This window comes from Zootoca vivipara, chromosome 2, assembly GCF_963506605.1.
Source record: "Zootoca vivipara chromosome 2, rZooViv1.1, whole genome shotgun sequence".
NCBI classification, from domain to species: Eukaryota; Metazoa; Chordata; class Lepidosauria; order Squamata; family Lacertidae; genus Zootoca; species Zootoca vivipara.
The window spans coordinates 67,576,945-67,591,670 of NC_083277.1; the positions used below are offsets into that span (position 1 = coordinate 67,576,945).

General features: G+C 42.7%; 1 protein-coding gene across 7 annotated transcripts in view; it reads left to right on the forward strand.

Moving 5' to 3' along the window:
• Window positions 1-13,927, forward strand: part of LOC118080370 (core histone macro-H2A.1) — a 50,665-nt gene extending 36,738 nt beyond the window's left edge. For 2 of the 7 annotated variants that reach the window (XM_035105481.2, XM_035105482.2), the window contains exons 7-9: window positions 10,376-10,465; window positions 11,095-11,269; window positions 13,237-13,927. In XM_035105481.2, coding sequence (XP_034961372.1) covers window positions 10,376-10,465; window positions 11,095-11,269; window positions 13,237-13,402 — 431 coding nt within the window. In that variant the 3' untranslated portion in view covers window positions 13,403-13,927. Of the gene's footprint in view, window positions 1-5,651; window positions 5,815-9,848; window positions 9,952-10,375; window positions 10,466-11,094; window positions 11,270-13,236 lie in introns of those variants that run through there. The other 5 variants (XR_009557145.1, XM_035105483.2, XR_009557144.1 and 2 more) reach the window with 5 other exon arrangements.
• Window positions 13,928-14,726: the final 799 nt, after the last annotated feature.

Consider the following 14,726-nt stretch of genomic DNA (forward strand, 5'->3'; position numbering starts at 1 on the left):
TATATCACTATTACCTAATTAACTTATTGTTCCATAATAATCGAATGTGACTGTTGGTTCTTTTGGGGATGTTTCGTATATGGATTTTTTGAGAGCTAAAACTGTTAAATATCCGTCATCAAAATAAGTAGTTTCTCCATTCTGATTATTCTTTTCATTGAAGTAGGTAGAGGTAGAAACTGATAGTGAGAGATAATGACCTAATATGATCCCCTGCTTCCTTCCCTGTTTTTAATTCAATCAGCTTCTTGTTCAGTTATAAACAAAGATTATTTTAATCATACACTGTCGACACTACCTGTATTTTTAAATAACGCTTTGCTCAAAAAGAAAGTTGTCTTGTCATTCAAAGGGCGTACATTTAATAATACTAATCTACGTGATTTTGTGGAGTAGCTCAATCCTCCCTAACCTGGGCTAGGTGTTTTAAACTACAACTCCCATCACCTGCAACAAGCGGACATGTAATTCAGAACATCTGCAGGGTACTTACATTGGGGGAGGCTGCAATAGCTTACCTTTACCTTAATTGCTTTTAGGTAAGCATATCACACTTCATTTAAAAAAAAAAAACACCAGACAGTTAACAACACTGCAGGTAACCTTGGAAGGGACAGCACATAGAAGAATCCCAACCAAGCCCATGAAGAGGCGTGTAGTGGTGATTGGGGATTCCCTACTGAGGGGTACAGAAGCAGTGATCTGTGGGCCTGACAAGATGTCTCGAGAGGTGTGCTGTCTACCTGGGGCCAAGATCAAAGATGTAACAGAACGGCTGCAAGGAATCATAAAACCCACCGACAAATACCCCTTCCTTTTGGTGCATGTGGGAACCAATGACACTGCAAGCCATAGCTTACAGAAGATCAAAAATGATTATGAGGCTCTGGGCAGGAAGTTGAAGCAATTAGATGCACAAATTGTCATCTCTTCTGTCCTCCCAGTTGAACGACATGGCCCAGGGAGAGAGAGAAAAATAGGGGAAGTGAACAACTGGCTTCGCAAATGGTGCAAACAGGAACGGTTTGGATTCCTAGATCACGGTCTGCAGTTTCTTGAAGATGGACTTCTGGCAAGTGATGGACTGCACCTCACAAAAGTTGGGAGGAATGTTTTTGCCACAAAACTCAAAAACCTCATCAGGAGGGCTTTAAACTGACTTATGTGGGGGAGGGAGACAGTGGTCCTGAAGGTAGGAGTCTATCAAATGCTGAAGATGATCATCCAAATGTCAAGGACCAAATGGAGCAAGCAGCATGCAGACCTAGTGGTGGGACGAAAATATCCTTAAATAAGAGACATGGGGGAATGATCAACGGTCTTCAATGTCTGTATACTAATGCACAGAGCATGGGAAATAAACAAGATGAACTTGAGCTCTTGGTACAGCAAACTAAATATGACATAATAGGCATCACTGAAACCTGGTGGGATGAGTCTCATGACTGGAATGTAGTAATAGAGGGATACAATCTATTTAAGAGAAATAGACCAAACAGGAAAGGAGGAGGAGTAGCTTTATATGTTAGGGATATGTATACCTGTGAAGAGATCCAGGATTTAAAACTTCAAAGCCAAATTGAGAGTATCTGGGTCAAAATTAAGGGAGAGAAAAACAACAGTGATCTCATTGTGGGAGTTTACTATAGATCCCCAAGCCAAACTGAGGACACAGATGATGCCTTCCTGGAACAGATGGCCAAGCATTCCAAAGGAAGTGAGATAGTAGTAATGGGGGATTTCAACTATCCTGATATTTGTTGGATGTCAAACTCAGCCAAGAGCATAAGGTCGAACAGATTCCTCACTGGCCTTGCAGACAACTTCATTGTCCAGAAAGTGGGAGAAGCAACAAGAGGATCAGCCATTTTAGATCTGGTCCTAACCAATAGTGATGACTTGGTTGGTGGGGTAGAAGTGGCAGGATCATTAGGTGGGAGTGACCATGCTCTTCTGGAGTTTATTATCCAGCGGAAAGGAGCAACCAAGCATACTAAGGTCCAAATTCTAGACTTTAAGAAAGCCGACTTCAGAAAACTTAGGGAAACGCTGGGTGAAATCCCATGGACAGTAATACTAAAAGGGAAGGGAGTTCATGATGGTTGGGAGTTTGTTAAAAGGGAGATATTAAAAGCACAACTTCAGGCAATACCAATGAGACGGAAACATGGAAGGTGCCTAAAGAAGCCAGGCTGGCTATCTAAAGAACTCTTGACTGAGTTAAGATTTAAAAGGGATATGTACAAAAAATGGAAAAGGGGGGAAATCTCCAGAGAGGAATTCAAACATATAGCCAGCACGTGTAGAAACAAAGTCAGAAAAGCTAAAGCACAGAATGAACTCAGGCTCGCCAGAGAGGTTAAAAGCAACAAAAAGGGCTTTTATGGGTATGTCCGTAGCAAAAGGAAAAACAAGGAAACAGTGGGGTCACTCAGAGGAGAACATGGTGAAATGCAAACAGGGGACAGAGAAAGGGCAGAACTCCTCAATGCCTTCTTTGCCTCAGTCTTCTCCAAGAAAGAAAACAACGCCCGACCTGAAGAATATGGAGCAGATGATTCAGCAGGGGAAACACAGCCCAGAATAAGTAAGGAGGTAGTACAAGAATACTTGGCTAGTTTAGATGTATTCAAGTCTCCAGGGCCAGATGAACTACATCCAAGAGTATTAAAAGAACTGGCAGAGGTGATTTCAGAACCACTGGCAATAATCTTTGAAAATTCCTGGAGAACAGGCGAAGTTCCAGCAGACTGGAGGAGGGCAAATGTTGTCCCTATTTTCAAAAAGGGGAAAAGAGAGGACCCAAACAATTACCGCCCAGTCAGCCTGACATCAATACCAGGAAAGATTCTAGAGCAGATCATTAAGCAAACAGTCTGTGAGCACCTAGAAAGAAACTCTGTGATCACTAAAAGTCAGCATGGGTTCCTGAAAAATAAGTCATGTCAGACTAATCTGATCTCATTTTTTGACAGAATTACAAGCCTGGTAGATGAAGGTAACGCTGTGGATGTAGCCTATCTTGATTTCAGCAAGGCCTTTGACAAGGTGCCCCATGATATTCTTGTAAAGAAGCTGGTAAAATGTGGGCTAGACAATGCTACCATTCAGTGGATTTGTAGCTGGATTACTGACCGAACCCAAAGGGTGCTCATCAATGGCTCCTCCTCATCCTGGAGAGTAGTGACTAGTGGGGTGCCACAGGGTTCTGTCTTGGGCCCAGTCTTGTTCAACATCTTTATCAATGACTTGGATGATGGGCTTGAGGGAATCCTGAGCAAGTTTGCAGATGACACCAAGTTGGGAGGGGTGGCTAACACCCCAGAGGACAGGATCACACTTCAGAATGACCTTAACAGATTAGACAACTGGGCCAAAGCAAACAAGATGAATTTTAACAAGGAGAAATGTAAAGTACTACACTTGGGCAAAAAAAATGAAAGGCACAAATACAGGATGGGAGACACCTGGCTTGAGAGCAGTACATGTGAAAAGGATCTAGGAGTTTTGGTTGACCACAAACTTGACATGAGTCAGCAGTGTGATGCAGCAGCTAAAAAAGCCAATGCAATTCTGGGCTGCATCAATAGGAGTATAGCATCTAGATCAAGGGAAGTAATAGTACCACTGTATTCTGCTCTGGTCAGACCTCACCTGGAGTATTGTGTCCAGTTCTGGGCACCACAGTTCAAGAAGGATACTGATAAGCTGGAACGTGTCCAGAAGAGGGCAACCAAAATGGTCAAAGGCCTGGAAACGATGCCTTATGAGGAACGGCTTAGGGAGCTGGGTATGTTTAGCCTGGAGAAGAGAAGGTTAAGGGGTGATATGATAACCATGTTCAAATATATAAAAGGATGTCATATAAAGGAGGGAGAAAGGTTGTTTTCTGCTGCTCCAGAGAAGCGGACACGGAGCAACGGATTCAAACTACAAGAAAGAAAATTCCACCTAAACATTAGGAAGAACTTCCTGACAGTGAGAGCTGTTCGGCAGTGGAATTTGCTGCCAAGGAGTGTGGTGGAGTCTCCTTCTTTGGAGGTCTTTAAGCAGAGGCTTGACAGCCATCTGTCAGGAATGCTTTGATGGTGTTTCCTGCTTGGCAGGGGGTTGGACTGGATGGCCCTTGTGGTCTCTTCCAACTCTATGATTCTATGATTCTATGATTCTATGATTCTAACACATAAATAGTAATACTTTTTTTAATAAAAAAACTTAAAAGGCAATAAATACAGCACAGACTACATTTAAAAAAGAGTTTATGTCAATGACCAGTAAAGGCCTGTGTGAAAAAATGTATCTCCAGGAGGCACTAGAAACACTGCAGAGTTGGCACCTGGCTTATTTTGCTGTGTGCAGAGGAGGAGATTACTGTTTTCAATGATTCCACAAGTTTTTAATAGTTTTTTAATGAAACAGTGAATTTGATTTTGACAACCTGATGATTTTTCTCAATGCTAGTATGTGCATCAGTAAACAGAGGACACAAGAAAGTTTTACTTAGACCAGTCTTCACCAAAAATATTTTATGGTTTTTCCTTATCTTTGAAATTTAAGCAAACTATCAAAGTGAAAGTGATTAACTGTTTATAAAATATTAATGAATAAACTTTATCATAACTTCAAATAATGTGGTCTTAGGTTGTAAATTCACACACACACGTTTCTAATTTCAGACAAGTTTTACGACAGGCACCATCCAACCAAAGTTAAGCATTTTTATAACACAATCCTATACATTTCTACTCGGAAGTAATTCCCATTGAATTCAGTGGGGCTTACGCCCAGGTAAGTGTATATAACAGGGATGGCCAACTCCCAAGAGACTGTGATCAACTCACAGAGTTAAAAACTGGCAGTGATCTACCCCCTTTTTTGGGGTTCAGATCAAAGTTGGAGCTTTTTTGAGGAAGGAGAAAGGCCCGTTTCTTTGGGGTTCAGGTCAAAGTTGCTGAGCTTTATTTAGGGATGGGGAAAGCCCCATTTTTGGGGGGTGCAGGGCAAAAGTTTTGAGCATTTTTAGGGGAGCCAAACTTGTTGGGCTTCTTTGGGGGGAGCCAGCGATCTACCACAGACGTCCAGTGATCTACTGGTAGATCATGATCTACCTGTTGGACATGCCTGGTATATAAGAATGCAGGCTTAGTCCCATTGGGGGACTTTGGGGGAATTCAGCAACTCAATATTTTCAAGAGACCCGCATAAGTCGACTGGATCATGGCTTACCCCCAATATGTGTAGGGAGTTGTGTACGGAAAAATGCAAAGAATCATCAAACTGGAGAAGCTAGTTGTTTTGTTGGGCTTGATTATCCAGGTATTGAATGTTGTTACCACATTCCGTAAGATTCCAGTTTCACAGGTTTCGGCAAAGTCAAGAAGGTTGTAGCTGCTGTTGACACATGCTGAAATGCTTGCCTTGTCCTTGTCCTGTCGGTCAGCTGCTAAAGTTGATGTATTTGATACGTCTCTGCTTCCTCCTTACATCCCCCCCTTTTCTTCGCATACACTTGCACAAAGATTTTTTTGGGTTTGGTTGTTATTCTTAATGGCACACATTTTGAAGCCCAGAGGTAGGATAACGAGGAAATGTAGATCCTGTTTTGGGTCTTTGACCAACATGGTTGATGCACATTTGTTTACCTGTTGTAGTTGCAAGTTGTTCAGGCTGACATTGCCACCATCGACAGTGATGCTGTCGTTCACCCGACAAACTCTGACTTCTACACCGGTGGTGAAGTAGGTAATGGAGAGTTCGGTGCTGCAGAGTTTGTATGTGTATGCATGAACCAATCAGCAGCAAGAAGCTTGCCCCTGCCCTGCGGACCGGCATTCTTTTCTCACTTCCAGCAGTCCTCCTCTGTACCGAGTAAAGTTAGGGCCAAATTGGTTAAATGCAAGATGCCTGTCCAGTCAAGACCTGGACCATCACGTCGCCTCACTGGCTTTGTTTTCCTGTGCAAAGCACATGGAGATTAATATTATGGAAGAGGGAGGAAAGAGGCTCTCACTAATAACAGAATTAGGGACGCGGGTGGCGCTGTGGTCTAAACCACAGAGCCTAGGGCTTGCCAATCAGAAGGTTGGTGGTTCGAATCCTCGCAACGGGGTGAGCTCCCATTGCTTGGTCCTTACTCCTGCCAACCTAGCAGTTTGAAAGCAAGTGCAAGTAGATAAATAGGTACAACTCTGGCAGGAAGGTAAACAGCGTTTCCGTGCACTGCTCTGGTTTGCCAGAAGCGGCTTTGTCATGCTGGCCACATGACCCGGAAGCTGTACGCCGGCCAGTAAAGCGAGATGAGCGCCGCAACCCCAGAGTCGTTCGCGACCAGACCTAACGGTCAGGGGTCCCTTTACCTTTACCTTAATAACAGAAGTGGAGATCTTTAAGACACATTCATCACAACTACCCTTTTTTTTGGAGGGGGGGGTGTAGTCAATTTAAAGCACTCTTGAAGGCCCATTTAACTCACTACACTTCCCACATGCTTTTTTAAAGAGGTATGTAGAGGGGGTCCACAAAATACTCAAAAGATTTCTGTTTCTTGTCTCATTAGGTAGATGCCTGATTTTTCAGAAGGTACAAAAGGCACATCTTTACACATTTTTTTAAAGTAAGCCATCCTAATTTAACTGGCAAGCTTGCTGCTTTAGAAACCCTACAATTTTTCATTAGCCTGCTGGGGCCTATTTCTTATACTGCTCTTCCCACACGTTCCAAAGGCCACATGAAATGTGGTCCTAACTGGGTTACACAGAATTGCACATGGAACAGCATAGGCAAAAATGCATCCTAAATAATAGGTTGTAGCTCGGCTAAGTTAGTAATGCCTATTCCTGCTGAAATCAATGTGAATAGTTAGTTATTATTTCATTGGGATCCAAATGAGACTAAATTGGTCTAGTCAAGCCACTCATTTCTAAGAACTGCAAGTTTTTGTTAACTTAGGCTTGCTGTACATCAGGAAAATTCCTGACATGTCCTGGTTTTAGGTGTAAAAATGGCATGGGGGGATTTTGTAATGGAAAACCAGGTGTATGGCAACGCGATGGAAAAAGCAGCGGAAGCAGCCCCCCAAAACTGAAAATCACTATTTTGGGGTTAGGTGGCTTTCTTAAAAAAAGGAGAGAAAAAGTTCAACAATTTTTGGTGGTTTCCTTAAAAAAAAAACCTCAACTTTGCGGGTGTCAGGAATTTTGCTTTTTGAAATATGACAACCTATAATGAAGAAATGCCTTCATGTCAAGTCTCTAGTTGTGGGTGGGGAGACTCAAAGGAACCTGGGTTGTTTCATTCAGTAGCACACAGTCTTCTAATTCCCTTTGACTGCTGGAAGGAAGAACAGAAGTGCACACATGCTTAGCTTCAAATGATTAACTTTTATCCATAAAGGCCTTCTAACCACATTATATTTGGGGGGGGGGGGGAATATCGCAACAATTTTGCAGACTTGAATTTCTGCATAGCCTTTAGTCACCATTTTGCCAATGCCTGCTTTGTCAGCATGAAATAATGACTTTATTCTGTGGAAGTAACACATATATTTATGCCTGTGATGAGCAAGGAACCACTTAGCTGCGAGGTGTGAAGCTAGTGTAGTGTAAAGAGTTAATGCACGATTCCCATTTCTTAAGTGCAACTAACCAGCAGTGGTACAGTACAGGTAGGACATGCCTCTCCAGTTTAAATGTTCCTTGTCCATTTTAAAGTAACACCATAAGCAAAAATGTTTATCAGGCTTAGCAGATCTGAATAAATCATTAAAAGGCAGCCAATTTCCAATTATTTATTATAATACTTTCAACCAGTGCTTCCCTCCCCCCCTTGAAAAATAGGTGATCATTCTCACCTTGAAGTTGTCCCAGTAAGTGCCACACTTTTTAAGCCCCCGCCCCAAACCCACAAAAGAGATTCCAGTACTGTGTGACCTTGAGTACCCCCTGAAAAAGCACTGCTTTTAACCACTGTGGCAGTGCCATTTGACTTTTACATCTCTAATGCTAATACATATAATTGATATACGTATGCACACAGGCAAAGGTATAAGCAATTTAAAGGAAGAACAAATATCTGTTCTCCTGAATGCAGTGTTTAAACAATCCATAGATAGAGCCCAAACTTGACAAAAACCATTTAATGAAACTTAGATTAGAGCCTCCTTATAAGGCAAAACCATTCAAAATAAGGTCGTACTTTACTAGAATTGTCTAGCTGCCCATTTGAGGGTAATTCAAGGTGAAGTGAACATATATATTCCTAGTAATCACTTTGCACTTGGGGAATAGCTGCACAGAATCAATGTCTACTGAGCAGTCATTTCTGGCCAATTTAGTAGTCTTTTTACAGGAATATATCCCAACATCCTTGCTAAAGGGATGTTCTTCATCCCTTCTGCTTGCCTTGGAATTGTATATTAGACAAATTCTCTAGGTTACCATTCCTAGAAACATTTCTATTAAGATTGTCCTAGGAGGTTGCTTTATACCAGGCATCCCCAAACTTCGGCCCTCCAGATGTTTTGGACTACAATTCCCATCTTCCCTGACCACTGGTCCTGCTAGCTAGGAATCATGGGAGTTATAGGTCAAAACATCTGGAGGGCCGCAGTTTGGGGGTGCCTGCTTTATACTATATTAAACCATTGGTCCATCTAGCTCAGTATAATCTACCCTAACTGGCAGTGGAGTCCAGGGTTTCACACACAAAGTTCCCAGCCCTGCTTGGAGGTCCACGGGATTAAACCTGCCACCCTTTGCTTGTCGTATCTACAGGTGTCGTCTTCAGTAGCTGCAGAAGTTGTCTGCATCTTGCCCATGTGAACATATTTAAAAGTATTACTTGGACTTTCACCCTCTCCTTCCTCCAACGAATTTAGTTTCACTGCTGCTGTCCGGGCACTAACCGAGCTGAGGTCACCTGAAGTTTAAAAATGCCCTCAGAATGTTCTTTGGACCATTCATGATTACTGCAATGAATACATTAAACTGCAGAACACAAGGACCAATTTTCCAGAGTCTCCACCTGACAGAATTTGAAGTCGGCTAATTATCTCTTAAGAGAATCCCGTAAACCTCTGAGCTGAAACTCGTTCCATATTCTTTACAAAGTAGAATAAAATGAATTAACACCTTGTTAGAAGTCTGCTAAGATTAGTCTTCAATAGTGTATGCAGAACACTTCTTTTGATGCACAATCCCAAATCCGAACGTATTTCACTGAGCATAGAATTATGTGCACTTCCATCAGAAATTTGCAGTCCCCTTGTCTGTATGACTAAAGTTAATTCATTTCACAAAGTATGGCAGCATTGTGGCTTTTAATACTAACAGCCCAATCCTATGCATGTTTACTTGGGTGTAAGCCTTCAGTAGTGTGTAGGGTTGCCGCTTTAATACCACAGCCTGTGACCCTGAGCACATGAAAGTTCTACTGAAAGAAGCATTTTACTTCCCAAGTAAATATGTTTATAATTAGGCTGCAGGAATCAATTTGCCAAGCATCTTTCTCAATCCAGAACCCAATGTCATTGTTTCCTTGCCTTGCTAACTTGTACGTCCTTTAAGCAAAATGCACTGTGGTTTGGGTGCTTATAATTAGAGGAAAAACTTTTTTTTTTAGCTACTTTATATTTCTTCTGTGTTAAAGTAAAAGCTGCAAAATAAGATCTAAACCATTTAGTGGCGGACTGCCTTTGTGCAAACGTCAGGCTGTAATTGAAATTGTGCAGCTCCCTTCCTACACAAGAGCAGCTTTTGTCAAGCTTCTTTAGCCGCAGTTAAGCGATTCAGCGGAGGGATATGTTCCCTAGAGAATCTCCTTATTACTGAGGCTCTTCCTCTTGGTTAAAGGTGGTTCAACAAGCTGGGCAGTTGTCAAGTAAAGCAGCCCGCTGCACTCACAAGACTGTTTCACTCCCGGGGGCCATCTGTTGGGGTCAGGGATGAAGATGAGGTGAGTTTCAAGTTCTTCTTATGGCAAACTTGTCTTTAAAGCAATCTGTAACAGAAAGGGGATCTCGCCCCCTAAGGGAAAAAGTTGGTGCATCGATCGAGTGGCACTGAATGAGCATGTTCTCTGGAACATTGTCTGTTGCCTGGTGAGGCACTAGGGATGTCACCGCCCTGCTGGCCGACATTGAGAATTGCATCAGAAAATACTTTCAGACAGAATGAAAATGTGTGGGAGGGTGATCTTAAAAAAAAAAACAGAGAAAGAGAGGGAGAGAACAGTTATTCTGGACTCGTCCCCAAAGGTTTAGATCTTACTTTGCAGTCCCCAAAATCTTGTTGCTCGGAGAAATTATGCCATGTAATTGCCTGAAGTGATGAATGCTCTCTCTTGGATGCGGAACAGTCACAACTCTATCCTTGTGCAGGGAGTACTTTGGAGAAGAAAGGCGGAAAGGAATTCCTGGAGGCCGTGGTCGAACTTCGCAAAAAGAACGGGCCATTGGACACAGCTGGAGGTGCAGTTTAAATCCCTGAGAAATCGGGGGGGGGGGAGTGTGAGTGAAATGTCTCTCTATGTGTGTATCATAGACCCCTAGTTGGCCTTTGCAGAAATTCATTGTGGAAGAGTTACCTGTGTACATAGTTTTAACCTATCTGTAGCATGTGCATTTATTCAGGATTCTATGCTCACATGTGGGAATCAGGGTTTAAAGATATTAGAAACACATGGACACCTAGACATTGTCTAGAACAGCTTTTTTCCAACCTGGTCTTTTGGACAGTAACTCCCATTGGTCCCATCCAACATTGGATAGGCCTGGTGGGAGTTGTAAGCCAAAACCTTGGGAGGCCACCAAGTTGAGGGAGGCTGGCTGAATATCAGCAATCGAACCTACAGAGGTGTTGTGTTGTGCCCAATTTTAATGCGGGGGGGGGGGTAATTAGTTCATGTGTTTCACAACCAGTGTGCTCAGATGGGAGATGACCATGGAGAACTACCACTTATGTAGTTCCATTCAGTCCACTGGAATTTAAGGATTAAAGTAGTAACTATATACATACTTCACTAGTTCAGTCACATTTGCATTTTTCAAAACGTTGAGAAGACTGAAGTAAGCCATACTTACTTTTCTTTTCCGACCAGCTGTCGTCAGTGCAGGCCACGGATTGCCTGCTAAGTTTGTGATCCATTGCAATAGCCCCAGTTGGGGTGCAGACAAATGCGAGGAGCTATTGGAGAAGACAGTGAAGAACTGCTTGGCTCTGGCAGATGAGAAGAAGCTGAAGTCAATTGCGTTTCCTTCTATTGGAAGTGGCAGGTAAGGCTGGCCTATCAAACAAAACCCTATCGGATTTTGGGTGGTTTTGCTTTGCTTTGGGCTTTATGCACCTTTGTGTTCTGCCACCCTCTTAATCTAGCCAGGCAAAAACATTTAAGATGGGCACAAAGCAGGGACTGTGAGAGATGTGGGTGTGGCTGGTGAGGAGTGTGGCTTGAGAATCCTGAGTCCAGATACGGAGGCCTGCATTCCCCCACCCCAGGGGCAGAAGAAGGGGGTGCAGTGGGTGTGGGCTGCCCCAAGGGTCATCACTCACTGCGGGATCTGCAGCGCATCTGAGCCATGTGTCTCTCCTGGGAGAGACACGGTGGCTGGGGTGAGCACAGGCTCTGCGCTACCCAAACAGTCTGCCCGCTGCCTCCCTCCCCAGCTGTGGAGCAGTTGAGTGGGAGGAGGCAGGCAGACTCTGGAGGCCCCACAGTGCGCCCCGCTCAAAATCTTAATCAAGTGCAGAGGGACATGAAGGTCTCAACTTTGTAAATAAAACAATAGAGAAAGGAGACAGTGTTTAGTAGAACTACATTGTGTGTGATGGAAGAGAATTTTAATATTTAAATGAGAGGGGTCACTTTCAATGACAAGTGTGTTCCTTCAAAGCATGACATGCCCATCTTGCTATTTCAGTTTACAAGTTTTAGGAAGTAACAAACCTAGGAACAGTTTCTGAGCCAGCACGGGTTCTGGGACAGGCATCTGTCAAGCAGACACTCCTCATTAAACCTACATAAACAGCCCCATTCATGTTTATGACTGAAAAATGGGTTTACATGGGCAAGAGATAGATATATATTCCCTTTTCAACAGGATAGTGGGAGGATTAGACCATTTATAGCAGTTAGTCTGCCAGATGCTGTAATATACTAGAGCTAACTTATCTAGACCAAATGTGTAAGAGATCTCTGGAAAAAAAATAGTTGTAAAGTTCTGTATACCAGAACTAAAAAATAATTACTATGGGTAGTTCAAATTTCAACATCAGACCTTCTTTTAGTGCAAAATTTCAGCATTAAATATCTGGTTTCCATTTTAGTGTCTGTCTCCCCCCAAAATACCCTGCAATACCCTAACCCAATCACACATTGACACAGGCATGGCTGTTCGGCCATAACCACATACACACATCTCCATACAAGTGGGAAGCAGTTCTGTAAAACGGTAACATGAGCCTCCCTTATTGAGATATCCCTATTAGGACGATCAAGAATTCATTTTTCTTCTAGAATATACAAATACAGGTTGAAATGTTTCAGAGGTAATCTAACAAAGCTTGAGTTAAAATTAACATCGCAACTGCATAAACGCTTTCTCTCTCTCTCTCTCTACATATATATATATATATACACACATATATATGTATACAGTTTCTGTGGTGCACACTAGATGCAATGCCATTTGTGCAGTTTGCAATTGCATGAGTGGCTTATTAGAAGCAAATCCTGGCACCACATTAGAAGCAAATCCTGGCACCACATTAGAAGGATCCTGGCACCACACTCTGGGGTTTAACCCTTTGCTTTCCCTCCTCCCACTGTGGTCCTGATCCATACACTAATGTAAATATTAAGCATGCCAGTGGGGAGAAATCCAAGGATGTCAATGATTTAAAAAACAAACCAATCTGCCACACTAGGGATCTGATCCCTGTTGGGGGAGCTTGCACTTCAAAATGCCCATGTTTTGTCTTTGCTAATTGTATGAATAGCATCTCATCTAGTTTGACACCCAGTGAATCTTGGCATTAGACCCATGTCTCTTAGCCATCAGACTTTCCCCTGGAACTTGCAGTCTAGTCATCCTGCTATAGAAGCCTGGTTACAATTTGGTAATATATATGGCAAATAGGGGGGGGGGGGTTTCTAAGTGTTCTTTGGAAAGTACGGTGTTGCAAACGGCAAGCTTTTTGAGCCAACGTCATCTTTTTCTTTCTCCCTATTTTCTCCTAATAGGAATGGTTTCCCAAAACAGACTGCTGCCCAGCTGATCCTCAAAGCCATTTCCAGCTATTTTGTGGCAACAATGTCCTCTTCAATCAAGACCGTCTATTTTGTGCTCTTTGACAGTGAGAGTATAGGGATTTATGTGCAAGAAATGGCCAAGTTAGATGCCAACTAAGTCGTGAAAGCAAAGAGTCCCTGCCTCCTTGCCCCTCCCCCTCCAATTCTTTATTCCTCATTGTGAGACAGAGCAGCCCTTATTTTAAATTTTGCTCATCTAGGGGAATTGAGGGAGGGCTTTTTTGACTTTCTGAAATGTTTTTATGTTGGCACTGATAGTTGGCATTACTGCTGTTAATGCACTGTATTCCAGGCATTGTCTGAATTTAGTGTAATCTAGGAGATTTTATAGTTTTATTTTAATGAAGTACAGATTGATGCAGAAGTTGTTAGCAGTACATAGTCTGTTATTCGTGGAAGAAACCGGCAGACCCTATTTTGTAACTGTGTTGTGGTGCTTTTATCGAGTGGCGTTCCTTTCTCGTTTTTTTAAAAAGAAGAAGAAAAAAAAGATGCTACACATCTTATTTGTGTTTACGTCTTGTCCCGAAGATGGATCAGAGGAGAAAAGAACCCTGTTGCCCTTAATTAAATTGCAATTTGGGATTTGTGTGAATTGATTTAGTAAAATGTTTAAAATGTTCTCGTTGGTGTGTTCTGAGTTAATGGGTTGCAAGCCTCTGACAAATATGCACCAACAGCTGTCTGATGGGAACTTGAATGAACCAACAATGCACTTGTCTTTCAATATAAATAATTACTAATCAAGTACTAATTGATTTAGCTCTTATTATGTAAACGTGCAAAAACATCCACAGGGTTATTCTGCATTAGTTTTCAATAGTCTTATGGCCCCAAGAGGATTCACTTCCTTTTGGGCTGTGAGACATTTTCGTTTCAGGGCTGGCTTCAATGTACTGCGTCCTTGACCTCAGTTACACATACAGAAAGCTTTGCTGGAGCCACCCAGGCAGCTAGCCGGTGGCAAATTGGTTTTTGCACACCCCAAATTTAGCAAAAAGTGTGCTAGAATGTTGGGCATTTTGAAAACCTCAAGAAGGGAATCGGCACTTTTTGTTTAGAACCATCACAGAATGTAATTGAAGAGTTGGGAAGATAAAGAACCCCTGCTGGATCTAAAGGGGTTCGTGTAATCGTGAGATGGGGAAGGTGTGGCCCTCCACAGTTTTTTGGACTACCTGACCACTGGACACCCTGGCTGGTGCTGATGGGAGTTGGAGTCCCACAACATCTGGACGGCCACAGGTTACCTGCCCCTGACTAGTCCAACATCCTGCCTCAATCAATGGCCAGCCGGATGCTACTAGGAAACGTACAGCAGAGCTGACGAACAGGTTGTAGGGAACAGATAAGCACGAAAGAACTGACCTGCAGGAACAAACCAAATGCCATTAATCTAGTCCACCATTCACCCTCCATTT